The sequence below is a fragment of the Typopeltis vanoorti genome, chromosome 5, assembly GCF_054136105.1.
Source record: "Typopeltis vanoorti isolate ZY-2024b chromosome 5, IOZ_Tvanoo_1.0, whole genome shotgun sequence".
Lineage (NCBI taxonomy): Eukaryota > Metazoa > Arthropoda > Arachnida > Uropygi > Thelyphonidae > Typopeltis > Typopeltis vanoorti.
The window spans coordinates 8125308-8153204 of record NC_143553.1 but is presented as its reverse complement, the minus strand read 5'-3'; the positions used below and the strand labels follow the sequence as shown (position 1 = coordinate 8153204).

Here is a 27897-nt window from a genome sequence, read left to right as displayed (position 1 = left end):
TGACAAACTGTGTTTTTGTGCTCTGAAGATGCTGGTTATAACACCAGCGAAATATCAGCAATAAGTTAATAAATTAATTATTTACTTAGTTTCTGTGTTCTAATATATACCGTTAAAAAATAAACAACATGTTCAACGAACACATAAGTCTGTCCACCCGCAGCCTTTTGGCTGGAGAGTGGATATGCTAACCGCTCGGCCAGCCAGATCAGGTGAATTTCCCTGTTGAATATTAAGAGATTCAGCAGGGAAAACATCTCTAGAAATACTGGAAGGAAAATAAGAGGGAAGAATATCTCCTGGTAGACTAAGAACTTCTTGTGTTGATGATGTAAAGAAATGGATGGGTAACCAAGAGCTATTATGAGATCAAAAGAATGGCAGAGGATCGGACAGTCTGGCAAACCATGATTGCTAACTTCCAAATTGGAGAAGTTACTTGAGAAGAAGAAAGTGTTGACCTCATCTGTTTCAAAAATTTTTGTAGGCTCTGCACATGAAATTTCATTCCTGCATTATCCTCTTACCATCTTAAATAACAAGGATCTGCAAATGGTTACACCCACGACCTGGTATACTGGTACACCATAATCAGGACATTTCTGTGAGAAAGATTAATCCTTTTCTACACACACATGTAGATAAGAAAGATGAAATATCTCTTGCATTTGGAGTACAGTAGCGAGTCTTCAAGAACTGCAATTTATGCAGATCTTGTTGATCTGGAAAAGTTCACCAACTTGATCCAGTTACTTTTTAAACTTCATGAAGGGAAGTGAGAGCAAGCCTTGCCAACTGGGTATAAAGTCGCTGATACGCAGACATGTATAGCTGCACATTTCCATTTATCAAGATACCATTCTAAGTATTAAATCGCAATTCACATAAACAGCAGGTCCACAAAGTTATTTGTATACTGCATTATTTTATACAATATGATTTTTATTTTGATGGAAATAATTTTATGGGTTTTAACATTAAGAGAAACCTGACTGTTTCAGCACACGAAGCAGCAACAGTGGTTAATACATACTTAAACCACAAACTTTCCACAGAAACATCATGCCGACTAATGGTAGGCGCCATTTTTCAATCTTTTCGAATTTTCTAGCTTTTGTCGACACAAATTTATCAATAATGTCAGTAAAATTAACTCGCTTAGCCAAATCATTTTTGATGCACAGAATTGCTAGGTGATTGAATCGTTCTTGGCTACTTGTGCTTCTTTGCCATGTTTTCAATGAATTGACCAGTCTGCTGAATGATCTCTCAGCTGAAGAAACAATAACCAGTATTGTGCAAAATAGTTTAATGGCGAGGCAGATATTGGCAAATATACCTTGCAGGTTTTTGTCATAAATTGTGTTCAGAAGTCCCACCAGACTTGTTTCTGCCAAAATCTATCTTATGAAAACTATCTTACCAAAAACTACTTTTAAGGTGAAGAATTTCATTCAATAACTCTTCTGACAGATCTTTTTTCAGAAGTTTTGCTGCTTATGCGATAAGTTGACCATCATCCAAGTTGTGGAAATTTAAAATAGGTGCGAATAATTCACATATATTATCTGCTGCTTCAAACCTTGTTTTTAAATCATTCATAATGGGTGTCCTCCTGCAATGAGTCTTCGGACTCCTTGGAGGTGTCACAAATAATAATAATAATAACGAAATCCTATACTGGATAAATTACGAAAATTTCGGAATCTTGTTCAGGTTCTACAGTAGTTTCCCAATTTTCGCAAAATTGAGGTTGCACACTGATTGCTTCAGCAACTACTTTTGCTTCTTGGACAACACTTTCCCACGAGTCACATAAGTGTTGTATCTCTTGCACTAATTCTATTATAAGTGTGGACTCGACCACAAGAGATATTCCTTTACTTTGTAATAATGTTCTTAATGTCAATATTTGCTAATATTTTGTGCCAAAACATTGTCATTAGCATACCTTTATAAGATCTGAAATATTTTTTCAAGTCTTTAATTGTGTTCAGTGTTGAAGAAGAAAGCGAGACAGGCGAACGAAAACTGAAAACTAAAGTAAATCCTTTCGAATGGGAAGTTCAGAAGAGTAACCAGAAGTCTGAAAAGATGGATAATGGGTTGGAAACAATTGCAAAAGCTAGTAGTCCCTCTCGGCATATATTCATTCATATTTTATAAAGTTTCTTTTTGTCTTTTGTTAGTCTCACTTAACTGGCTGACCCAACAAGATGGGCCCCCAGGCTAGAGCCCTGTCAGCCCCACCCTTGTGGGGGCCATGCCTGCAGCACACGACTAGTGACCTTTCTCTTTCAGGATACTGCACACCCCATATGCAACTTTCTGATACCTATCCGAGAGCCAGTCACTGGTCCAACTCAGAAGTCTGTTATCCAGTTTAATCTGTTTCAATTTATATAAGAGCTTGTCATGTGGCAGTCTATTAAAAGCCTTTTCAAAATATAAAAACACCACTGTATATGTGTAATATCCCCTCTCACGTGGGTTTATATTTTTTTCTTACTCATCTCTACAGGTTATCTATTTCTGCTACTGGGAAAACTCTGGAAAATTTATATAGAGTTAACGACTGCACCACCAGGGTTCTCCTTATGGTATCAGATATATTTAAGACTTCCAGTAGAGTTTACCCTGAGATTATCCTAAAGCTTAATTAACAGTCATGGCTAATATTTAATACTTTTGCTCACAGGTCCGTAAGAATTTTTTTTTTTTTTTTTTTTTTTTTTGGGGGGGGGGGGGGAACAGTGCATTGCATAAAGATCAGGCATTACAATTCTTTAACAAAACAAACATGTTTATTTCAAACTAAAAGACAAATATACAAGATCATACACTATTAAAAGATTTTTTTCTTATCTCTACTCTAAGCCTATAATTTTAATATTTGTATATACATTGAATCATGCACTATTATGACATATGAAGAAAACTGTCATCCTTTCACAATACCAAGATTATCGTTCTCTATAAATTTTATGGTAAACTATCTCCAATTCTATTTTTTTGTGTACAATTAATCCTTAGTTTTATTTCTCAGTCCGGAACAATGAACTATGTTTAGACAAAAAAATGACTGTGGACTTTCAGTCAACATTCCACATCCTAGATAAACACAATAAAATGTACTCACATATCTTCGTTAACACACAACTCTATACCAGTTCCAAGTTCCTTTGCAGGTTCCTTGGTTGCCTATCCGTTTCAGGTTTTGACTTGCACACGGGGATTTTGTCTTTACCGATGCACGTTGCAGGTTCTCTCACTGGCAAGGCATGCTGGTCCATCTTTTCTTGCTCCTTTGATGGCTTCACAGCGTCACAACTATGTTCTCCCGACTTCAAACGGGCCGATAAACACGACGTGCGCCAAAAGGATTGGATCCGGAGTTCTCTCTCTTTCTTTCTGTAACTTAGAGGACCTCCTATATATGGCTCCTCAGGTCCCTAGACTAAGGTTCGAGGCCCCCAAATATTCCCGTGCAAAATGGTCTTGACCTTCAATGTTAATGTTCACTTCTAATGTTCATGGAACACACATATATAATCTTGTTTACAAAAAGCGGAATTGCTTAAGATCTAAACTGCCTTTTATGACACTGTCTTTGAAGCTTGCATTTGGCTGACACTGAGCACAATTAAAAGCACTTGCTTAGTGTATACAATTCCTACGTTGTTTCTTTCAAAACTGAACTACATCGATACTGTGCCGATTTCTATGGCTTTGTCCTTGAATCATACAACTTAAACATTTGTTTGATATTTACAGTTTCTGCATAAACTTGCATGTTAATTTTCTTAGAGTTAGCTACATGGGTTTTCACAAAATTTGCAATGTTAATACAGAATTATTTACGTTGTTTACAAGTTGTGACCTCTGTAAAAGTCGATGCAAAGAAGAGAAAAAATCTTACTGCATCAAATTCTATAAGTGCATCTCCCCTATCCAAGGTATATGTCATCTTGTTATAGTACATAAGTAATTTAGTGAAACATGATCTCTCCTTAACAAGCCCATGCTGATAACCACAGCGAATACTGCTGTTATCAACCCATTTCTGTATCCTATTTATCACCAGTCTCTCCAGTAACTTCACCAGAACTCCAGATATACAGACCAGCCTATAATTTGAAGCTACAGCCTTATCACCACCTTTATACAGTTGAACTTTACCCTCCATCAACTCGATTGGAATCTGTGCTGTTGTAAGACTTTTGTTAAACAGGCATGTCAATGCCACTGCCAATTCTCTTGAATATTCCCTTAAGATATGTGTTGATATGTCATCAAATCCTATAGTCTTATTTACGCTTAAGTTCCTCATCCACAAACCATACATCCACAAACTTCACTCCCTTCTCCTCACAGAGATCTGCTAGCATACCATTCATGATTTTGCCTCTCAAGCACAACTCATCATTGTCATACCTCAGCAACACACTGACAACCTTTCCTACTACACTGTTATTTTTCACTCTTCTCAATAGTCTCCTGATATTTGTCCTCACATCCTTCTTATGTCCACTTAGATCATTCATCCCTACAATCATGACTAACTCTCTTGCTCATTTTTTCCTAAGTTCAAATTCTTAATTAGCCTACTCATTCTCCCAGCTGGATAGCAGACCACCGTATGGACTCTCTTGGTAACTAGCCCTCTTATTATGAAATCTCCATATATTGCTATCCTGGAATCATTTGTCACATCTTTTACTCTTTTTTTTTCTTTCATTCTATTCTCTTGCACGCTTTGATTAGTTTCCAAAGTGGTTAGCATATTGAAGGTTGGAGATAACTTGCCTTGTAAGTAGTGCATTTTATAAAATAATATGCACAGTTTTTTGTATCTATAGTTAATGTGTTTGTGCCATCGCAATCAAAGTGCAGGCCTAAGTATTTGATTTGATGATGTTCGATGGTTTTTAATAGCACAAGGACAGCAAAGGTTATACTGTGCCATATCAAAGTTTATAGCAGCACACAAGGTAAGACAATCACAAACATCCATGCCTACAGCAAGATTCAAATCTGTGACCTGTTGGCTGGAGAACAGGTACACTAACCACTCAGCCAACCAGGCTGGTGTATTTGAGATTTGTAACTAGCTAGACTGTAGGGCAAAGACGAGTTTTTGTTTTCTTGAGGCAATGTGGGGTATGACATTTCAGTGATATGTGTGTGAGATCTATAGCCATCCGAGAGTTTCTAAATATGATGACTTGAGATTCATTGCTATTTATTATGATAGAATTACACAAGCCGATTGGTGATTATGTTGAAGTCCGATTGTAAATGTTGTAAGCTTTTTTGTTGGTCTTTGTTTATGGATATGAACAGTTAAGGTTCAGACAAAATGCTACAAAATCATCCAAACTTTACCCACTCTAAATGTATTCCAATCTTCAAGTTTTGGGAACTGGTTGCTATTAATTGTTTTTTTTTTTTTTTTTTAAGTATGCATAAACTTTTACAATTGTTCCTTTGAGCTCTAAAAGCATAATCCTGTCAACTCAGCTATGACTGAAACATAGTAAGATTGTTCTTATGGTTCATGTTTTTGAATGTAATTACTAGTTGTTCTTCCTGATGATGTGCATGTTACACTGGATGACATACATAGGAATTACTGCATAAAATTGTATATTTTTCTACATGTGTAATCTGTATAAATATTTGTGAATTTGTATTTAATAGGTCAATGAATGCATATGACCTTTAGTAAAAATCACAAATTTAGTTTGATATCATACAGAGGTTAGTTTTATGCCTATATATCAAAATTCAAATACTATCAAGCTTTTATTTATGTAGAGTTGGTTAATGCAATGTTAATAACATTAACCAACATATTGCTGTAAATATGTTCATATTGTTGTAAAACCTACTGAACAATGTACGTTTTTTTTTTTTTTTTTTTTTTTTTTTGCCTCTTAAGTATGTGAAGGATAAACATTAGATTTTGTATATAAAATATGACATTGATTTTATTATATGTGAGTATATAATTAAAAGCATTTTATTCAGAAATCAAGTAACAACAGAAGATAGGTCATTATTAAGCAGTACCATGTGTACAGCTTTATTATACAAATTGGCATAATTTAATGAAATAAAATAAGCATTTTTTTTAATACTTCTTCCTAGCTGCACCATTTTGGATTAATGCTCCTAACAACACAAATGCTGCAGAAGATGAAACAGTGTCTTTCGAATGTGTCGCTGGTGGAGTGCCTCCTCCACAAATTATGTGGTATATTAATGGAGTACCTCTTCAAGGTAAAATCAAAAACATATTAATGGGAACTTCAGAGATATTTAACAAACATCATAGAGAAACCATGATTATACAGAAAGTTTACAAATTAATTGTATTTAACATGTTGTATGCCATTGGCCTAATGTGTAAATTTACTGCCAGTGCCAATAGGTTGTTAGTATTTTCCCTTCAAAGATAAATTTTCATGTCACTATAAATGTGAACTTTTTTAGTAAAAAAAAAGTTTTCAAAGCTCATGTGATTACATTATTGGTTGGAAGATTTTAGTCCCATGCAGATAGTGAGTGCAAGATTGGTATACTAATATTCAATACAAAAAAAAAATAAAATAAATACGATATAAGATAACTTGTAGTTGGTGTCCTGATATAGATGGCAGTTATGAGTTATCTTGTGGTTGACAGCCAACATGGTAATAAATAAATAAAGGATTTTGACAGAATTAAATTACAGGATGTCCAGAAGTACTATCATCAAGAATATATTATTATTGTATGGTATATCTATGGAGTCTGGAGACTTATTATGGAGACCCACACTAACATTTATACACACAAAACATGTTATTACCTCTCAAACTCATTTGCTGTCAGAGCACTCCTAGCTAATTCTGTCAATCCATTCAACTCATTTACCACTCTCCCACACAAAAGATCTAGTCCACACACCCTTACTAACCACCATGTTATCAGGGCCGGTTCAAGAGTATTGATGCCCCTAGGCAAAGAAAATTTAGGCTCCACTATGACACTCGGGAGTTCTTTTGCTTGGTTGAACAGTGGGAGGGAGTGATGACAAAAGGCCATCCCTGGAAGTTACGAAAGGAAACTGTGAGCAAGAGGGTGCGGAGTGGTTTCTATGCATGGAGGGTGGTTGAGCCATGGAATGCATTGCCTGATGGAGTGGTGAGAGCGAGAACGGTCAACGAGTTTAAGGAGTGGTATGATAGACTTTGTGTTTCTTAGGAAGGACCTCCCATGATGAGTCTTTTGACTCCATGGAGGCCTTAATAATAGTAATATTTTTCCCTGTACAATGTAGCAAAATCTGGTGCCCCGAAGCCTAGCGCTCCTAGGTGATTGCTTAGGTTCGCCTAATGATAAAACCGCCCTGCATGTTATACAACTTCCATGGATGATCCCCTTAGTTCCCTGACTATTTGAATTATATTGAATATTTTCCTTTGCTTCAATTTTATAAAGCCCCTTTAATATCTTATGTTTCTATCATCTCCTCTCTTTTCTGCCTATTACCTAAACTTTGCAACCCACACCTTCAACCTATCCTCATATGGAGCATTCTACAGACCCTGTCACCAGCTTGATCACTTATCTCTGAAATCCTCTATACCACCTCTCGATCCCCAAGAAACCCAGGTGATCAAATCTGTTCACAGTAGTCAAGATGCAGCTGAATCATAATAATAACTTCCCTATCTTTACTTTTCAGCATGTGTTTTTCAACATCCAAATAATCCTAGCTGTTTTACCAACCATTGCAATATATCCTCTGAGCTTCAACCTCTCTGTCCACCATTATCCCCAATTTCCTAGTCTCATCATTTTCCTGCAGTCCAGTACCATCAGTGTCATATCCAGTATTGCAACCGTTTCAACTTGAATTGCATAAATATCGCTACATTACTTCGTGTGTAGAGGCTTAAGTGCTGTGAGGATATCATGTTGGAGGCTTAATGGATTTTTTACAACACTCAAAAAGAATTAAAATAGAATTTAATACTTCCTATATTTCGTCCTAGTCACTAGGACATCTACAGGGATTACAAAAACAATTAATGTAACATGCACACACAAATCTTACAATACTAAGCCCAACCACGTGGGTGACACTAAAGTCCTATCTAGGTGAAGCACCCCTCTAAGGGCGGTAGTAGGTGGCCTGAAGGTCAGCCAAGCCTGAATTCAGGCTTGGCTGACCATGTTTTGGACACACACTCACAGAGTATCATGGAAGAAAACCACCATGCTCCACCACAGCAAAATCAAGAAAGAGATTTTTCTTAGAAGCAGCAGCAGCTCTCAGAAACCAACCAAATCTTAATAAATACGGTTGCATTAAGCTTCCGAAGATTTGGGAAACACTCATCACCAGAGGTCCCACCTTACATTCCAGGCCACACCTACTACCGCCCCTTAGAGGGTGCTTCACCTAGATAGGACTTTAGTGTCACCCACGTCGTTGGGCTTAGTATTGTAAGATTTGTGTGTGCATGTTACATTAATTGTTTTTGTAATCCCCATAGATGTCCTAGTGACTAGGACGAAATATAGGAAGTATTAAATTCTATTTTAATTCTTTTTGAGTGTTGTAAAAAATCCATTAAGCCTCCAACATGATCGCTACATTACAACGACAAGTTATCGAAACTGTGAAAGATATACATAATAAGATATCACAATACCAAATACACAAAAAATTTCCTATAAGTGAATCAGACAAGATGATTCTTAAAAGCCATGTTTATTTAACATAATTACACACAAAATAATAACAGAATTTAAGAAAGAGAAATTAAACTGAATAAATTAAAAAAAATTAATTTGGTTGGATATGCAGATAATATGACATTACTTGCAGAAAATGAAGGTGATCTCCAAAACCAATTATTAAAATTCTAACAGTTTTAACATGAAAATATCAACAGGGAAATCAAAAACAATGGTAACTGAAAAGGAACCAATATTATGTAAATTAGAACCAAATAGAAAAATAAATTAAATATACCTAAGAATAACTGTGAAAAGTGAAAAGATGGGAATCTAGTTAGCAATTCAGATGACATAGTTGAGCTATTTAATTTCACTTTATTAGAGTTTTCCATCCTGGTACAACAGGCCTTTTTCCTAGAAGCATAATGCCTGGTGAAGTGAATGAAGAGGATGTATTCCAAATACAGAATATACTAAATGTCAATAGGCTGGGGGGGTGGGGGAAGGTTAGGTGAAAATTCACCATGTGCTTTAATGGAACATGCTTTGGAACTGACTGCAACTTGTGTTTGGAACTTGACGTGGATAGGCTTATGCAGTGCTTTTTTCCTGCAGTACGCAGTACCGGCACCTTTTTTCTTAAGTTTTTAAAAATTTGTGATTTATTGACAGCAAAATGTATTATAAATATTCTGGTAGATAGTACTGTGTTCACGAATTGAATTTTCAGTTTTGATTACTTGAAAGTTGCTACCCTGCTTTCCTGTTTCATAGGCTGGTATGCAACCTGAAACAGGAAGTTGTGTTCACTTCCGATTGCTTCCAATATCAGTTTATCAGTTCTATACTCACTCTGAAACAGGCAGGTGTTCATGTGAGTTTTGAATTAATCTAAGTTAAATCAATGCAATCATTACAAAATATAAGACTTATTATTAAATTGACCATATATTTAAAACGTACTTCTGTTCGTACAAATTGCCTACCGGTTTCACTAGAAACTGACTAGCTTTCTCAAGGCTTGCACAGTACAAAAAATGGTAAATGCAAAAAGGTTTAATACAAAGAACCGTTAGTACCTATTTGAATGTGTTATTTTAACGTTTTTGAGTTTGTCCACAAAGTGTTGAGAATTTTTTAAGTAGGACTCTGTTTGTCTAATTTTTCCCTTAAGTAAGTTCGCTAGGTGCTTAGCCAATAGGTGTGTTGGGGAGGACCTGCCATCCACAATCGGATGAAGTGGCACTTCTTCTTTATGCACTTTAGGCACCCCATACAGTCTAGGAGTAATTATTATTATTATTATTATTATTATTATTCAGGCCTCCAAGGAGTCAAAAGACTCATCGAGGGAGGTCCTTCCTAAGACATAAAGTCTGTCAAGACTCATCGAGGGGAGGTCCCCCCCTGAGAAACACAAAGTTTATCATACCACTCCTTAAAGTCACTGACCGTTCTCGCTCCCACCACTCCATCAGGCAATGCATTCCACTGCTCAACCACCCTCCACACAAAGAAACCACTCCTTACCCTCTTGCTCACAGTTTCCTTTCGTAACTTCCAGGGATGGCCTCTTGTCATCACTCCTTCCCGCTGATCAACCAAGCGAAAGAACTCCCCAGTGTCAACCCTGTAACCATCTCTCAACAGTTTAAAAGTCTCAATCATATCACCTCTCCTTCCTCTATCTGCCAAACTCTGCAGTCCACATTCTCTCAGCCGATCCTCATAACTATCATTGTACAGTCCTGAAACCATCTTTGTCATCCGTCTTTGTATCCTTTCCACAGTTAATTTATCCCCTTCAAATCCTGGGGACCAAATCTGAGAACAATAGTCCAAGTGTGGTCTGATCAGAGACTTATACAACGGAATGATAACCCTCTTATCTCTGCAGGTCAGTGTCCTTCTCATAATAGCAGCAATCCTCTGTGTTACCTTCACCACCTTTGCAATATGTCCCCTAAACTTCAGGTTTCTATCAATCATCAACCCCAGATCTCTTGTCTCCCCTACTTCCTCCAGTATAACTCCTCCCATAGAGTATGCAGCATCCCATCGATGTTTCCCAAACCTCAAGACCTTACATTTTGCTGCATTAAACTGACACCCCCATTCATTTGCCCATCTATCTAGCTTATTTAAATCCTCTTGCAGGGCTACCACATCTGCGCTATTACTAATAATCCTTCCCAGCTTCGCATCATCCGCAAACAACTGAATATCCCCCTGCAATCCACTGGCTATGTCATTGATATAAAGGTTAAACAATATAGGTCCTAGTACTGAGCCCTGTGGGACCCCACTTGTAACCCTCTGGCTCCTGGAAACTGCTCCACCATACACAAATCTCTGATACCTATCAGACAGCCAATCCTGAATCCAGTTGACCAATCTGACATCCAGACCCATGTGCTGCAACTTAAATATCAGCTTATCATGTGGCACCCTGTCAAATGCCTTCGCCAAGTCTAAGAAAATTGCAGTATATGCCTTTCCCTCATCTAATGCTCTTGTAACTTTATTATAAAAGGCTAGCATATTGCTAAAACAAGAGCGTCCTTTCACAAATCCATGTTGATTCTCACAGATAACATTACCCTCATCTGCCCAATGCTGTACACGGTCCCTCACTACTTTCTCCAAGATCTTAACAACTACTGATGACACACAGACTGGCCTATAATTAGACACTTCCAGTCTGTTACCACCCTTATGCAATGGCACTATCTTACCTTCCTTCCATTCCCTGGGCACCTTTGCCAAAGCCAGACTTTCATTGTAAAGCCACGTTAAAGGTATTGTCAATTCGCTAGCACATTCTCTCAAAACTTGTGGCGAAATACCATCCAGTCCCACAGCTTTACTGACATCCAGAGTACTCAGTATCTGAAACACACTCTCCTCCTGTACCTCCAGACCTCGTACCAGTCCTATCCCTCTAGCATTAAAACTGACTCCTCTAGGATGAAATACTCCAATAAAGTGTTCATTGAACAATTCCACTATGTCCTCTGCATCAGTCACTCTATTCCCATTTTTATCCCACAATATCATTCTTCCACAGTCATTTCTCCTCCTACTGGCCACATAGCTAAAAAATTCCCTAGGATTTTCTTTGGATCTTAGGGCCAATCTCCTCTCATATTCCAGTTTCGCTTTCCTTACCACACGAGTCACTCTTCTGGACTGTGTCTTATATTCTTCACCCATCCTCTCTTCACCTGTCTCCTTATATCTCTTCCATAGCCTCTTTTTCGCATGCAGTTCCTGTTTAATGTTGTTTGTCATCCACTTTACTCCAAATTGCGCCCTCTTCTTCACTCGTGGTATACAACTTACCATTGCTGATAACAAATATTCTTTCACAATTTCCCACGCACTGGTGATATCCCGGCCGTCCAATTCCTCCCTCCATGAAACTTCCCGAAGTTGACGTCTAAGACTATTATAATCACCTGCCTTATAATTCCACATAAGTTCCCGTCTCTTTGATACTCCTGCATGTCTATTCATTTTCCATGTCAACACCATATGGTCACTCTCTCCAACTGGTGGGAGAGACGTCAACTCAGTTATTATCAACTCTTCTGATGCTATAACCAAATCCAAAATTTTTGAACCTCTTGTTCCCTCTGTTACATGTTGCCTAAGACATTTGTCCCTCAAGAATTCTAGAAATTCCATTCCCCTATTGTTACATGCATGTTCCTCTCTCCAATTTATACTACTGAAGTTAAAATCTCCCATAACAATCATTCTTCTTGCACTTGCCAAACTTAGCTGTCTAAACATCTCCTGGTCCCCATCCTCTGTGCTCCTGGGTCTGTAGCAACACCCCACTAAATATCCTGTCTTGCCTACCTCTAGCTCACACCATACGCTCTCAAAATCATTTGTCTCACTTCCTTCCAAATTCTCCACTCTTAGAGGACATAGGTCATCACTTATCATAAGCAGCACCCCACCACCACGCTTTCCCCTCCTATCCTGACGAAAAATGCTATACCCAGCGACTTCTATTCCTGTTTTTATATCCCCTTCTGTCAACCACGTCTCAGTGATCGCAATAATTTTTGGCCAGGCTGATGCTATCTGCGCCAGCAATTCCTCTCCCTTATTCCGGATACTCCTGGCATTAGTATACAGCATATAAATGCCATTGTTTCTATACCCAGCATTATCCCTTCTAGACTCCACTGGGCTCAGTGTTACCTGACATTGTCTCCCTTCTCCCAAGTATCCATTCCCACAAGAGGCCACCCCTGCTATCATCCTCCCTGGGACACACTGACTCGTTCAGAACAGCAATCTCTCCAGATGCCTACGCCCTTCCTCATTCAAATGTAAACGGTCTCTCGCATACAACTCCTCTCTTTCCTCAAACGCACTCCAAGCATCCACATATACCAGTCCTCTCTTGTCACACATTCTCGCTATTATGCCATTCAATATCACCGCTCTTCTGCTCAGCTCATCATTATCATACCTAGGCAACACGCACACTATTTTTCCTCTCTCTGTCTTCTTCCGTACAGTCTCAAGCAAAAATCTCATATCTCTCGCTGCCCGACTTACATTACCACTCAAGTCATTCGTTCCTACCATCACAATCATCTCATCCACCCTTTCACCTCTCTTAATTGCCATAGCCACCCTTTCTATTGTTCCTCCTGGCAAACACTCCTCACGCATCCTATCTTGAACACCACGGATCATTGAGTCGCCATACATTATACCTCTTACCATTCCCTCGCTCCTATTGTTTCCATTCTCTCCTCTTCTTTCATTCCCATACCTCTCTCTTCTACTGTTTCCATTCTCTCCTCTTCTAGCACTCCCATACATCTCCCTCATTCCCTCTCTCCTACTGTTTCCATCCTCTCGTCTGCTAGCATTCCCATACCTCTCTCTCATTCCCTCTCTTCTACTGTTTCCATTCTCTCCTCTTCTAGCACCCCCATACCTCTCACTCATACTCCTTAAATTCTCTCTCTCTCCTACTCTGATTTGCCTTGCATTTATCTCTTCCATTCTCCTAATCTTATCTTTCATACTTCTGCTCTCATTCACTAGACATTCCACCTCCTCTTTCAACTCATCTATCTCCCTCTGCAGGTCAGTCACTCTTAATCTAAATTCACTCTCCCATACAAAACCATCTCCTAAACTTCCACAGTCACTCACACCTTCCACACTATCAACTATTATTTTCTCATTCGCTCCTATCATACTACTTGTCTTCCTATTCTCCGTTCCTGGAGCAACAAAGTCGGATATCGATATATCTAATGTATTTATTTCCTCCAACTGCCTGCATTTGGCGCACATACGCTCTCCACTCTCTTTAACAAGCCACATATGTAATTCCCGAGAAGCATACATGCCGCAAGTACTGCATGCCACAAAGTCCTTTATGATATTGAAAAAAATTTTACAGGCACCGGTGGGATTCGAACCCACGATCTCCTGTTTACTAGACAGGCGCTTTAACCAACTAAGCCACGGCGCCACGCAAAAAAAGGCTTAGAAAAATTTCCTCTAGTCGCCGACCAGACTCGAAACCAAGACTTCCTTCGTGCGGCCTAGCGCAGTGGTGTGCAAACGCCACATCCACTGAGCTACACAGGCTCTGCGTAGGTAATGGAATGTGAGGATTTAAGTTTTTGTTTTAGTTCTTCAGGCCAAGTATTCATGTTACAGATCAGGAAGTTTGTCTCATTGTGGTTCTTCATGGTGGGATCTCTGTTGAAGATTTTGTACGTGGAACTGTCAGATAGTAAGTCGTTTATCTTCTTAAAATAGTCTTTTGAGTTAAGGATAACGGTGGTATTCCCCTTGTCTGCTTTCGTTATTATTATTTCTTTGTTCTTCCTCAAGTTCCGAATAGCTTTCCTATCATATGGAGTGGTATTCAGTTGTGTTTGTTTTGCTGTTGGTAGGATGATAGTGCTTTTGAATCTAATATCGTTGGCTACACCTTGTGGTAGTGAGTAGAGGCTTTTTTCAATTCCACACATAAAGTCCATTTTTGGTATGTAATTAGGAGTGATTGAAAAGTTAAAGCCTTTCTTTAGAATCTCTGATTCATGTTTCGAAAGGCAGTGATTCGACAAGTTGAAAATCACTTTGTTAACTGGGAGGTCTTTGTGTGTGTCTGGTATTTTTTCTTGTACAGTTCATTAAATTTTCTAATTTGTTTGGCTTTATTGAACTGGAAAGTTTTCTCGTAGCTCTGTTCTATCATGTGGTCTATATAATTCCAGGTCGTATAATCTAGACTATTGGAAATGTCATCAAAATAGTTGCAGCAATTAATATCACTTATATTCAAATCATATCTGATGTGTTGGATTCTTTCTCTGAGTAGTACCAATGACGTCCTGTGGTAAATTCTTTTGGCTTGTATGGATTGAATATGTCCTTTGATTATAAGAAAATTAGGGGTGATAGAGAAATCCCTGCACCTTTTTAGGAAAGTTAAATGGTTCAATAGCTTGGCCTTTCTGCATTTTTCCTTTTCTAGGCACTGTACTTTGTGTTTCATTAGACTATTTAAATTGTACATGTTTTTGGTCATAAAATGTTACGAAATATAAGACTTATTATTAAATTGACCATATATTTAAAACGTACTTCTGTTCGTACAAATTGCCTACTGGTTTCGCTAGAAACTGACTAGCTTTCTCATGGCTTGCACAGTACAAAAAATGGTAAATGCAAAAAGGTTTAAGAATACAAAGAACCGTTAGTACCTGAGTACTAACGGTTATTTGTACGAACAAGGCACGAACATTTGTACGAACAAAATAGGCAATTCGTACGAACAGAAGTACGTTTTAAATATATGGTCAATTTAATAATAAGTCTTATATTTTGTAACATTTTATGACCAAAAACATGTACAATTTATACAGTGCAATCATTGTTCAAAATGAGTACAATAAGTAGTTACTTTATGCTAATGAGTAAAAAAAGGAATGCTGAAGAAGCAGAAATTATTGAATCTGCTTGTGATCCTGTAAAACAGAAGACTAGCACCGAAAATACACTTGGTGAAGAGGATCACGAAACCAAGACCGAAGATCAAAAGGAAGCAGATTCTGATAATGATTAGCCCGAATGTTGTTGGACACTTTTGCAGAAAAATGACTTCTGCGAGAAAAACGAGTGGCTGTATGTCAAGAATAAAATGTTGGGCTGTAAAGTGTGTTGTGATGTCGGAAGTCTTGCCATTGATAAACACATGGGAACATAAATTTCAGCAGAGTTAGCAAATGGTAAAATTCGTCATTTTGGAGAATCTCGCCAAGAACATTTAATGTCATCAAGAAAAAATATTTACTATTTACTATCATAAGGAGAGTGCAGCACACAAAGCGTGCCAAAAAATAAAATCTGAAGCAAAAAAAATGAAACATTAGAGAAAGTTTTCCTAAATACTTTGTCCCATAAAAAAAGATGTAACAGGAAAAGTATTTCAAACCACTTACAAAGTTACGAGGAGAAATCAATCATTTAACAACTTTCAAGAGGAAATAAATTTACAGGAACTTAATGGCCTAGACATGGGATACATTCTTCATTCTGCAAATGCTTGCATTAACATTGTGAGCCATATCGCAAATGAAATGTGAAAAACATTAAGTGAACTCCAAGAACAAATGTCGTTACTTGTTGATGAATCGAAAACTGTGAGTAACACAACAACATTGATTGTTATTGTTCGTGTAGTTCTTCCTGAACTTTCGGCTCCTGTGAGTCTTTTCCTAGATCTGATCGAATTATCAGATGTAACTGCTAGAGGAATTCTAAACTCTTTAATTAGTTGTCTTGAGTGTTTAGGATGATCTGAAGATTACTTCAAGGAGTATTTATTGTCTGTAACTTGTGATGGTGCAGCCATGTTGTTTGGTGTGCGTAATGGTGTAAGGAGGCCAATGCAAGAGAAGTTTCCTAGTGTTATTTTCTGGCATTGTGCTAGCCATTGCATTGAATTGTCTATTAGTGACACAATGAAGAATGTGGAAGGAGTGAATCGCTTTAAAAGTTTCATGGACAAACTTTATGTGACTTATAATGCTTCACCTAAGAACGCTAAGGAACTGCAGGAATGTGCAACAACTCTAGAACTTCAACTTCTTAAAATTGGCAGAATTTTAAGCACTCACTGGGTTGCATCTAGCTTTCGCACTGTTTCTGCAGTGTGGCAAGACTTTGAAGCTCTTGTCCATCATTTTCTGGAGGCAAACAAAGACAGCAGAAGAAGTAAAACAGATCGCTTTCTTTATGATGGCCTTTTAAGAAAAATAACATCATGCGAGTTTGTTTTTGATTTGGGCCTTATGTGTGATGCTCACTAAGAACTTAGTTCAAGAAGTCTAGATTTACAAGAAAGAAATATTGACTTGTACAAAGCAGACAGGAAGATAAAGAATACAGTTCAACTTTTTGAAGAAAGAATTGAAAATCCTGGTTCGTACTACAGTATTTCTCTTCAAAGTCAGAAGAACATGAAGTTCAAAGGGATTGAGCTCCACAAAAATGAAAGACACAGTCCTGCAATTAGTTCATCTGCTTTCTATAAAAGTCGGAAAGAAGCTGTTGGAAAGCATCTGCTTGAAGGAAATGATGCTGATTTGCCTGAATGTGCTAAGATTTTAGATTCCAGGTATTGGCTAGAAAATCCTGGGAAGCATCTGACATTTGGTGAAGCTGAAATTAAAACGTTAGCACACAAATGTCTCTTAAATGAAAGAGAAGCAGTTTGGTTTCCGTAATATCTTCAAGAAAATAAAGTCTCGGACATACTACTTCCTCTAAAGCACACTTTGGGCACAATTGCAATATCTTCCAGTGAATGTGAAAGGGGTTTCTCTCAGATGAGTCTTATAGTAACTTCATCTAGGTCATCTCTGCTTGTATGGACAACTTCTGCACTGATGTTCTTCAGGATAGTTGGACCTCCTCTCACTCATTTCAACCCTAGCAAATATGTGGACTCATGGCTGCTCCGAGATCGTCATTCTGCAGTTGATATCAAAAGCAAGAAGCGATCTAGAGACGACAAGGGTATATTGGAGGATATGTTAAAAGTGTGGAAGTTGTTGTAACATCTTCATGGTGAGTACCGGCACCTTTTTTCCAGAAAAAAAGCACTGGGCTTATGTGTTCGTCACACATGTTGAATTGGATTTAAACAGTATTTATGTGAACACAGATAAAGAGCACACAAACAAAGTAACAAACTTTGTTTGTGTGCTCTGAAGATGCTGGATATAATACCAGCGAAATATTAGCTTTTAAGTTAATAAATAGTTATTAACTGGAACTGTACCATTAACTTAGCTGTTTAATGAAAGTCTTCCAATGAGGCAGGTTTCTAGAGAGTGGAAGGAGGATAAGATAGTATCATTACATAAGGATGGTGGTGATAGAATTGAGGTATCAAACCTGCATATTATTAATGCATGCTGGCCTGCATATTATTTATGCAGGCCAGCATGGATTTGTTAAAGGGCACTCTTGTTTTAGTAATCTGGTTACCTTTTATAATAAAGTAATAATAGCAGTGGATGAAGGTAAAGCATACATTGTCATTGTTTTTTGGATTTTACCCAAGGCATTTGGCAGGATGCCACATGGCAAGTTGATTTTTAAGTTGCATCGATGGATCTGGATATCAGGTTAATGGATTGGATTGGTGATTGGCACTCTGATAAATATCAGAGAGTTTTATATGGAGGGGCAGTATCAGGGAGTAGGAAGGTCACAAGTGGAGTTTCACAGGGTTCGGTCCTGGAACCATTAATCTTCATTCTTTATGTCAATGATATTGTCACAGGACTACAGGGAGATGTTTAGTTATCTGCAAATGATGTGAAGCTTGGGAGGGTTATTAGTATAGTAACAGTGCTGATGTTCTGGCTCTTCAAGAGGATTTGAATAATCTAGAAAGGTGGGCAAAGAAATGGGGATACTAGTTTAATGGAACTAAATGTAAAGTTATATAAATTAAGTGGATATTAAATCCAACATCATTTCAAATCCAAATACAGAAACTATAAAAGTTTCGTGCAGAAATTGACCAGAGAGCTTGTGGGAATACACTCGCCGCCATACTACTACGAGTTGCCCTTGCCGAACCTTATAGGTGACACGAATGCTTAAAGTGCCCGTATATTCGCCTCCTATTGGTCCATTTTGATAAGGTTTCACTGGTCTGAAAGCTGTTTCAAACTCATTGGTTTTCACACCGATGCACCAAATGAGAGTTTATGGAAAATACACCTCTCTGATGCTTCGAGTTCCTTAGTACTGAGAGCTTTTGCTCTCTTAGGTTTCTGCCTGGTTTCTGACAAAAACTAATGAGTTTGAAACAGCTGTCAGGCCAGTGAAACCTTATCAAAATGGACCAATAGGTGGTGAATATATGGGCACTTTGATCCTTGGATCCAGTTATTTTTGTAGTCATGTAATTTTATTTAATATATAATATATAATAGTATTTAATAGTATAATATAATATTATTTATTATTATTATTATTACATAACACCTTCAGGGAGTTCAAAGACTCATCGAGGGATGGTACCTACTCTACAATTCTCTGTCTCCACCACTCTACCAGCTGCAACTACCTTCATCATCTACACCAGGGGTTCCCAAACTTTTTGTTTTCTAGAGCACATTCTAAAATACCGATAGGGCGACGGGCACCATCTATTTATTCAAGCAAATTTTTTGAATTCGTTTGTTAAAAGAATACATACAAAGTTTACATTATAATCAAATGTTTTATTGCTTAAAAGTTTACATTATTTAAAATTTAAATATATATATATGTAAGTTAGTGTGATCTTTGGCATTCCATTTCATTGGCCAGTGCTTCATAATTAGGAGAATATGATGATATTCCAGTTCTTAAAATGGAGTGAACAACTTCGAATGCACGTCTACTTTACATTGTATGCATTTAATACTCGTCATGTGTCATTAACGCATGCGTCATATAGCATGCCATGAATTGTTGGTTGATTATTTCAAACTATATGGCACACGGTTGAACAGCGGCGGGCACACACAAATTGGTCAACGGGTGCCATGGTGCCTGTGGGCATAGAGTTGGGAACCCCTGATCTACACCAATGCCATCTACCGCCGACCACCACCACCACTAGTATTTTCAGAAACAAACATCCATGCCCACGTATGGATTCGAACCTGCAGCTTTTTGGCTGGAGAGTTGATACGCTAACCACTTGGCCAACCAGGCTGGCATATATAATATATAATTTGGTATATAATATAATATTTCTAAAAGAAATAGTCAATAAGTCACTGCACCAATTGGAATAAACTCTTGTGTAAATACTAAACACTATGTGTTAAACAATCTGTTTACAGAGATGAAAAATGATAAATAAAACCAATGGTGCAGCTGACAGTTTTTTTTTTTTTTTTAAATAACTGGAACAGCTTTTATTCATTTAGCGTTTGGAAGAATACATGCATATGCCGCCACACACACACACACAAAAGAAGGACATGCAAGACAAAAAAATATATAAGAGATGTATAAAAGGATATAAAAGTATGAAGTGACACTATAGTCATATATACATATAAAAATATACAAGCAAGCATAAAATTAAAATTGAATGTCTAAGTTTGACAGCCAATCAACAGCATCTGTAGAAACTGTTATAAAGTCAGTTACAGGTCCAATATAGGCTCTGTGAGGACATTCAAATGTGATATGGTGTATAGTGTGGTTATCCTCGCCACAGTCACAAGATGAGTTTGGTCTTATCCCCCAAGTAAATAAGGAAGCTCTGCATCTACCATGGTTGGTGGAGACCCTATTTAAGGAGGTCCATATTTTTCAAGGTAGGTCAAATCCTGATGGAGGGTGGTTTGGGTTAAAGACAGTTTGTCAGATTACAGTCCATTCTGTGTGCCATGCTGTTGTTGCATTATATAGCCCTCAGTGACAAGTTGTGCCACTGTAATAGTGGGTGTCTTGACTTAAGTCTCTCTGATGTAAAGCTTTCAATATCAGAGTGTACAGGAAACAATGGATTCCGGCAAATTTTGTTATATTCACAAGTCAAGTTGTCTTGGCATCATGGTTGTGGTGGTTGTATATGACTCAGAACTGGTAACCAATATGATGTAGTAGTCTTTATTGTTCCAGAAATGATACACATTGTCTGATTTAGGATGGTATTAACAACATGTTTCTGTCTTGGTTGTGATTGGAATAAGATGCCACTTCTCAAAATGGTTTAGCTCCTCTAAGTCACTAGTTTGTGAAAGGGCGCTCTCGTTTTAGCAATATGCTAGCCTTTTATAATAAAGTTACAAGAACATTAGATGAGGGAAGGGAATATACTGCAATTTTCTTAGACTTAGCAAAGTCATTTGACAGGGTGCCACATGATAAGCTGATATTTAAGTTGCAGCACATGGGTCTGGATGTCAGATTGGTCAACTGGATTCAGGATTGGCTGTCTGATAGGTCTGAGTGGTATGATAGACTTTGTGTTTCTTAGGGGGGACCTCCCCTTGATGAGTCTTGACAGACTTTATGTTCTTAGGAAGGACCTCCCATGATGAGTCTTTCGACTCCATGGAGGCCTGAATAATAATAATAATAAATACGCAAGAACAATTATTTATTTAATAATCTAAAAATATCAAAAAAAATCCATTTTTATATAAAGAATGAAATATATGTATAACAACTTATAAGATTTAAAAGAAATCTTAATATATTAAATTTTATTTAACCTAATGCGCTTATCAATAAAATCATTTATAGTGCTATCAAAATTCAAATTTTTTGCAATTTCATGCTCTATAGATATTATTGCCAGAGATGACAAACGTTCTTGAGACATCACAAATAGGTTTTTATTAATTTTAATTTGGAAAATGACCTTTCTGCTGATGCGACTGTAACTGGACTTGTTAAATATCTGGCAAATTATTTGCAATTATGAATTTTAAAATATTAATGGGTGCATCTTCTGGAACAATATTTTTAAAAATAATTAATTCGTTGTAAAATTCAGATTCATCAATATCTGTATCTAATTTTTGATACAGCTGTTTGCAGCAAAATTTTAATTCATTTTCTGCCATTTTTCTTATTAATTTCATATCATAAATTTAAATGATTTTTCGTGAATTTCATACAATTCAAATCTTTTTTTGACAGATTGTAGAGCAGTATCTAAAATTACAAAAAAAAGAAATTTATCCTAAAATTATCTTTGTAATCACCTATGTGTGATTCATCAGGCGTTTTATAATCAAAAAATACTTTTCTTCGACGTACTCGACTTTCTTTAAATTTAATTTTTATTTCTAATAGATTTGACAGTTCTTTAGCAATCTCAAAACAGCTATCAAATCCTGATATTCTCTGCTCTTCAAAGTACTGCACTAACTCTTTAATATGCTTAGTTGCTACATCTATGGGAATTTTTGCATTTTGTAATACTTTACTTATTAAATTAACTTTTGACAAAAGCTCATACCAAATTACAAAGCTTAGTATAAACTCAAATGAATCTATTTGTTCATATATTGAAACGACTTCTACTTTGATAGTATTATCTGATGCAGTTTTAAATAATTCTTTTAGTGAATTTAAAAATTCTGTAATTTGAAAACATACAGTTCTAACTGATACTGTTCTACATTCTCATCTTGTATCACATAACGGTTTTGGAGTTAATTGTTTAACAAATTTCTTTAATATGTCCCAACATGAATTTGAGGCAGAAAATAATGTATATATTTTTTGTATAACATTAAAAAAATTTATTGCTATAATTGATGATTTTGCAACATCCCCTAAAATCATATTTAAATTATGACAGGTGTAAGGAGTATAAAATGCCTTTTTGATTTCATTTAAAATTAAGCATGAACTCCCTTATATACCCCTTTCATATTCGCTCTGTTATCATACCCTTGCCCTCTACAATCTGACAATTTAAGATTTAATTTATTCAAAAGTGATTTTATATTTTCAGATATACCTTTACCAGTAGTGTCATTAGTTGTTAAAAACGTCAAGAAGTGTTCACAAATTTCAATATTTGCTTCAAATATATGTAAAAATCTAAAAATTACTGAAATTTGCTCCTGATGAATAACATCAGGAGTACAATCGAGAATTATTGAATAGTACTTTGCTTGTCGTATCATGTTTACAATATTTTGTTGAATTTTGGTTCCCATATCAACAATTAATTCATTTTGCACAATGGGTGATAGATATGAATTTTGTGTCTTACCTATAACTTTTTTTTCCTGAACATTGCATTAAATGATCTTTTAAAAGTGGATCAAATTCTGCAATTAATTCTGTGATTCCAAGAAAATTACCATTATGGGCTGTGTACAAAGTATCAAAATTACCTCTAAAAGCTAAATTATGTTTGGATAAATAAATAATTGCTGCTACTGTTCATCTTAAAACATTTCTTAACCGTTCTACTTCAAATTTTATGACTTTTGATTTGTCTGATCAATTGTGATTTTTTAAATTACATTCCATTTGTGTCCATGAATACATGCATTTCATGTGCACTGGATTTCGTGTGACTTTAATCTTTCACTTACATGTCGCCAGTCAGAAAAGCCATTATTAGATAAAAATAGAGTTAGAAGAGTTTGAATATACAAGCCATCTTCTGTTTTGCTTCTCTCCATTTGCAATTGTCCTAAGTGGAAAAACACCTCTTATTGCCATCTTTTGGAAAATCATTTTCAGCGGAGGAGACGGTGGACCACGTTGCACAATTTGTGTTAGTATTGCATTGTTCAAAATTTTGGGCCATGTTGCTGGATCATCATTAGTAAATAGTTCACCTCCCTCTGGTATCTCAGTTTTAGGATCATCCATACTCATTGTTTGACCAAAGGTGTCATGTTCTCCGCTTCCTTTAAGTATTTCAGAACTCTCATTATTAATTAATGTTGAAGCCGAAGAACTGTTTGTAGTTATTTCAGAACTACCGTTATCAACTGATATATCTGAACAAATATAGGAGTTCAGCTTCATAAATTTAAACAGTGAATTTCTTTGATGTTCCATAGCCGCTTCTTTTTCTTGTTTTCGCTTTTGTTTTTCATGCCCACTTGGATATTTTCTTCCATAATAATCTCTCTCATGACTAGTCATACTCTAGAATTAAATACGATAGATTTAATTATAAAATAAATTAATAAATTAAAACAAAATTACTTACCTGATAAATAAAATATATCTAAAATAGATAATATTAGAAATAAATAAATCTAATATAGATTGAAAACTGCTATTGAAGAAAAATTCTGATGTCGGATAACCTAAAACCAGTGTACAAAATATATTTTTTAAGATGTTTTGCAAGTAATGTCACATAAAAAAATTGCCATGACAGTACATGTATATACTTGTTCATAAAATCATAAACTAAAATCAAAAAACTCCTTAAAATTATTAAAAACACCTGTTTTAAAATGCGCTTTTCCCTATTTAACACTGTTGTACGATATTGTTATATATCTTAGAGTAGTTTCAAATATTACCACTCTAGTGCTACGATCTTATTTCGCTTACTATAACAACAATAGTTGTGTTGGAAAGTCCCACTTAACTAGCTGTTCCAATTGTGATGGTTTGTTAAACTTATTTTTACCTCTTTAAATTCCGTTCTTCTTCTTCGTTAGTTGTTGATTGATGCTCATCTGAATATAAGGAAATTTAAATTATACTGCGCCACCCTATATTCAGATTAGTGCAAATAATATAGAAGAATCAATCATGAACTATATTTATATTCACACTTTATTTTCAGGCCGAGGTTGTTAATAGCATTTAAGGCTTTAACAAAGGTCCGATTAATTTTATGAGCGGTGCAATGAAAGAAAATCAGGCAAACACCAAGTTTAGTTAAACAAAAGAAAACATTTAATGTGGAATGGTACAACATAAACATACAAGTATAACTATCTGCAAAAAGTTATCCAATTAAAATTTACAAGAATACATATTCAGATAGTAACTTCTAAGTTAGGTTTGTGGATTGTGACTAATGTTGACATTTCTTAATTCTAAAGCTTTAGTATTTCTTTCACATAGTTCTCTCTATCCAATTGGATGAATCATATCATAAATATTATTATTATTATTATTCAGGCCTCCACGGAGTCAAAAGACTCATCGTGGGAGGTCCTTCCTAAGAACATAAAGTCTGTCAAGACTCATCGAGGGGAGGTCCCCCCTAAGAAACACAAAGTCTATCATATCACTCCTTAAACTCATTGACCGTTCTCGCTCTCACCACTCCATCAGGCAATGCATTCCACGGTTCAACCACCCTCCATGCAAAGAAACCACTCCTCACCATCTTGCTCACAGTTTCCTTTCGTAACTTCCAGGGATGGCCTCTTGTCATCACTCCTTCCCGCTGTTCAACCAAGTGAAAGAACTCCCCAGTGTCAACTCTGTAACCACCTCTCAACAGTTTAAAAGTCTCAATCATATCACCTCTCCTTCTTCTATCCACCAAACTCTGCAGTCCACATTCCCTCAGCCGATCCTCATAACCAAAACTGTACAATCCTGAAACCATCTTTGTCATCTGTATTTGTACCCTTTCCACAGTTAATTTATCTGCTTCAAATCATGGGGATAAATTCTGAGAACAATAGTCGAAGTGTGGTCTGATCAGAGACTTATACAACGGAATGATAACCCTTTTATTTCTGCAGGTCAGTGTCCTTCTCACAATTGCAGCAATCCTCTGTGTTACCTTCACCACCTTTGCAATATGTCCCCTAAATTTCAGGTTTCTATCAATCATCAACCCCAGATCTCTTGTCTCCCCAACTTCCTCCAGTATAACTCCTCCCATAGAGCATGCAGCATCCCATCGATGTTTCCCAAACCTCAAGACCTTACATTTTGCTGCATTAAACTGACATCCCCATTCATTTGCCCATATTAACTGAATTATAGACACGGAAATACATAAGACTTGATGTACTTGGTTTAAGTTATTCACGGATTCCTTATTTTCTTCTATGTATTGACTTCAGTTCTGCACTATTCTTCCACTAACCATTAGGAAATTATTGAGGTATCAAAACTCCTATAGAAGTAATTCTAAATGCCTATTAATTACTTGTCCTTTCCTAGACGATTTTCGGCATATATCAACTCCCCTTCTGCCACTCACTACCGTTCTCTATGCTGTCTGCAGGGCATCTCTCTTTACTTTTTCTTTCCAATCAAATACGTTCTCCTTTTCCCGCCAAAATCTGGTTTTAATCCGTTCAGCTTATATCAACTGGCTTTTCTCTTTATACACAGTAGCTCACGCTCTCAGCACGAGCTAACTAAAACAAACTCCGTTTCGCTGTCAGTAGCCAGTCAAATCCCATTAGTAGAATTCTATGTAAAACTTATAGAAATTCTATTAGTAGAATTTCTATAAGTAAAATACCTTTACTTATAGAAATAACAAAAAATATATATCACGGTTCACATAAGGTACATTTAAATTTATATACACACAGTTTCTTATAATAAATTTTACAGAATTAAGTAAATTAATTGAATGTCCTTTTTATATAGAGTGTTTTTATTACTATTAAATATGCTAAGGTTATACAATTAATTAAAAACAAACAAAACTGAAAGCATTTATATGAATAATATATTACAAGTAAAAGACTAACAATAAATAATATTTACAAGACTTGCTTATGACATGGTGGATTGTTATTATTATTATTATTATTATCCGGGGCAACTCCAAGGAGTCGACAGACTCATCGAGGGAGGCCCTAACATCATGTCAAGAACAACTATTCGACATTCACACAGTATCTATCATACCTTGCCTTCAACTCACTCATGGTTGTAGCACCCACAACAGACTCTGGCAGCTTATTCTACTCATTCACCACTCTCCAAGTAAAAAACCTAGCTCTAACACCTTTGTTAACCACATTCTTACCCAGCTTCCATGCATGGCCCCTAATCCTCCCACCACCAGTGCCATTTTCAAAAATATCTTCTGGATTAATCTTATAAAAACCCTTCAGTAATTTGAATGTCTCAATCATATCACCCCTTTTCAGCTAGCGACCAATTTTTGCAACCCACAAATCTTCAACCTATTCTCATAAGGTTCATTCCACAGACCTACTATCATCTTGGTCACTCATCTCTGGATCCTCTCCACTTCCTTCCCATTACGAAGAAACCCTGGTGACCATAACTGCGCACAGTAGTCCAGATGGGGTCTTATCAAGGCTCGATACAGAGGAACAATAACTTATCACCATATCACCCCTTTTCCGCCTATCGACCAATTTTTGCAACCCACAAATCTTCAACCTATTCTCATAAGGTTCATTCCACAGACCTTCTATCATCGTGGTCACTCGTCTCTGGATCCTCTCCACTTCCTTCCCATCACGAAGAAACCCTGGTGCCCATAACTGGGCACAGTAGCTCAGATGGGGTCTTATTAAGGCTCGATACAGAGGAAAAATAACTTGTTTGTCTCTGCATGTCAAAGTATTTTTCTGAAGCCAAGTGATTTGATGAGCTGATTTAGCCACTTTTTCAATGTGCCCCCTAAACTTCAATTCCCTATCCACCAACACTCCCAAATCCATGTCCTCATCAATCTCCTGGAGTACGGTTCCATCAATGCGATAAACTGCTGCTATTCTTTTCGCCCCAAAGTGCATAACCTTACACTTTGCCACATTAAATTGACATCCATTTTTCCTAGCCCAGTCCTCCAAACTATCCAAATCATCCTGTAAAATTTTGACATCCTGTGCACTCACAATTGCTCTACCCAACTTTGCATCATCAGCAAACAAGTGAACACTTCCTCTCAGATCCTTTCCAATATCATTGATGAACAAATTGAAAAGCAGTGGTCCAAGAACAGAGCCCTGTGGCACTCCACTAGTCACAAGACGTCTTTTAGGCTCAACTCTTGAATAGTCCACTCTCTGGTATCTCTCCTTCAACCACCCTCCTATCCATCTCACTAACTCTATATCTATCCCCATCTGCTCAAGTTTACTCATTAGGGTTCCATGTGGTATCCTGTCAAAGGCCTTGGCAAGGTCCAGTAGA

General features: G+C 36.8%; 1 protein-coding gene and 1 non-coding gene across 5 annotated transcripts in view; one reads left to right on the top strand and one right to left on the bottom strand.

The window, feature by feature from the left end:
• Positions 1-27897, top strand: part of LOC150106214 (neuroglian-like) — an 888579-nt gene that overhangs the window by 465293 nt on the left and 395389 nt on the right. For all 4 annotated transcript variants that reach the window (XR_016548353.1, XM_090393042.1, XM_090393040.1 and 1 more), the window contains one exon: positions 6151-6282. Coding sequence is in view for 3 of the 4 variants with exons in the window: in XM_090393042.1 (XP_090249168.1) it covers positions 6151-6282 (132 nt within the window). In the remaining variant the exon portion in view is untranslated. The remainder of the gene's footprint in view (positions 1-6150; positions 6283-27897) is intronic.
• On the bottom strand, positions 14172-14245 carry TRNAT-AGU (transfer RNA threonine (anticodon AGU)). Its single transcript has one exon. It is a non-coding gene; the product is annotated as a tRNA-Thr (tRNA).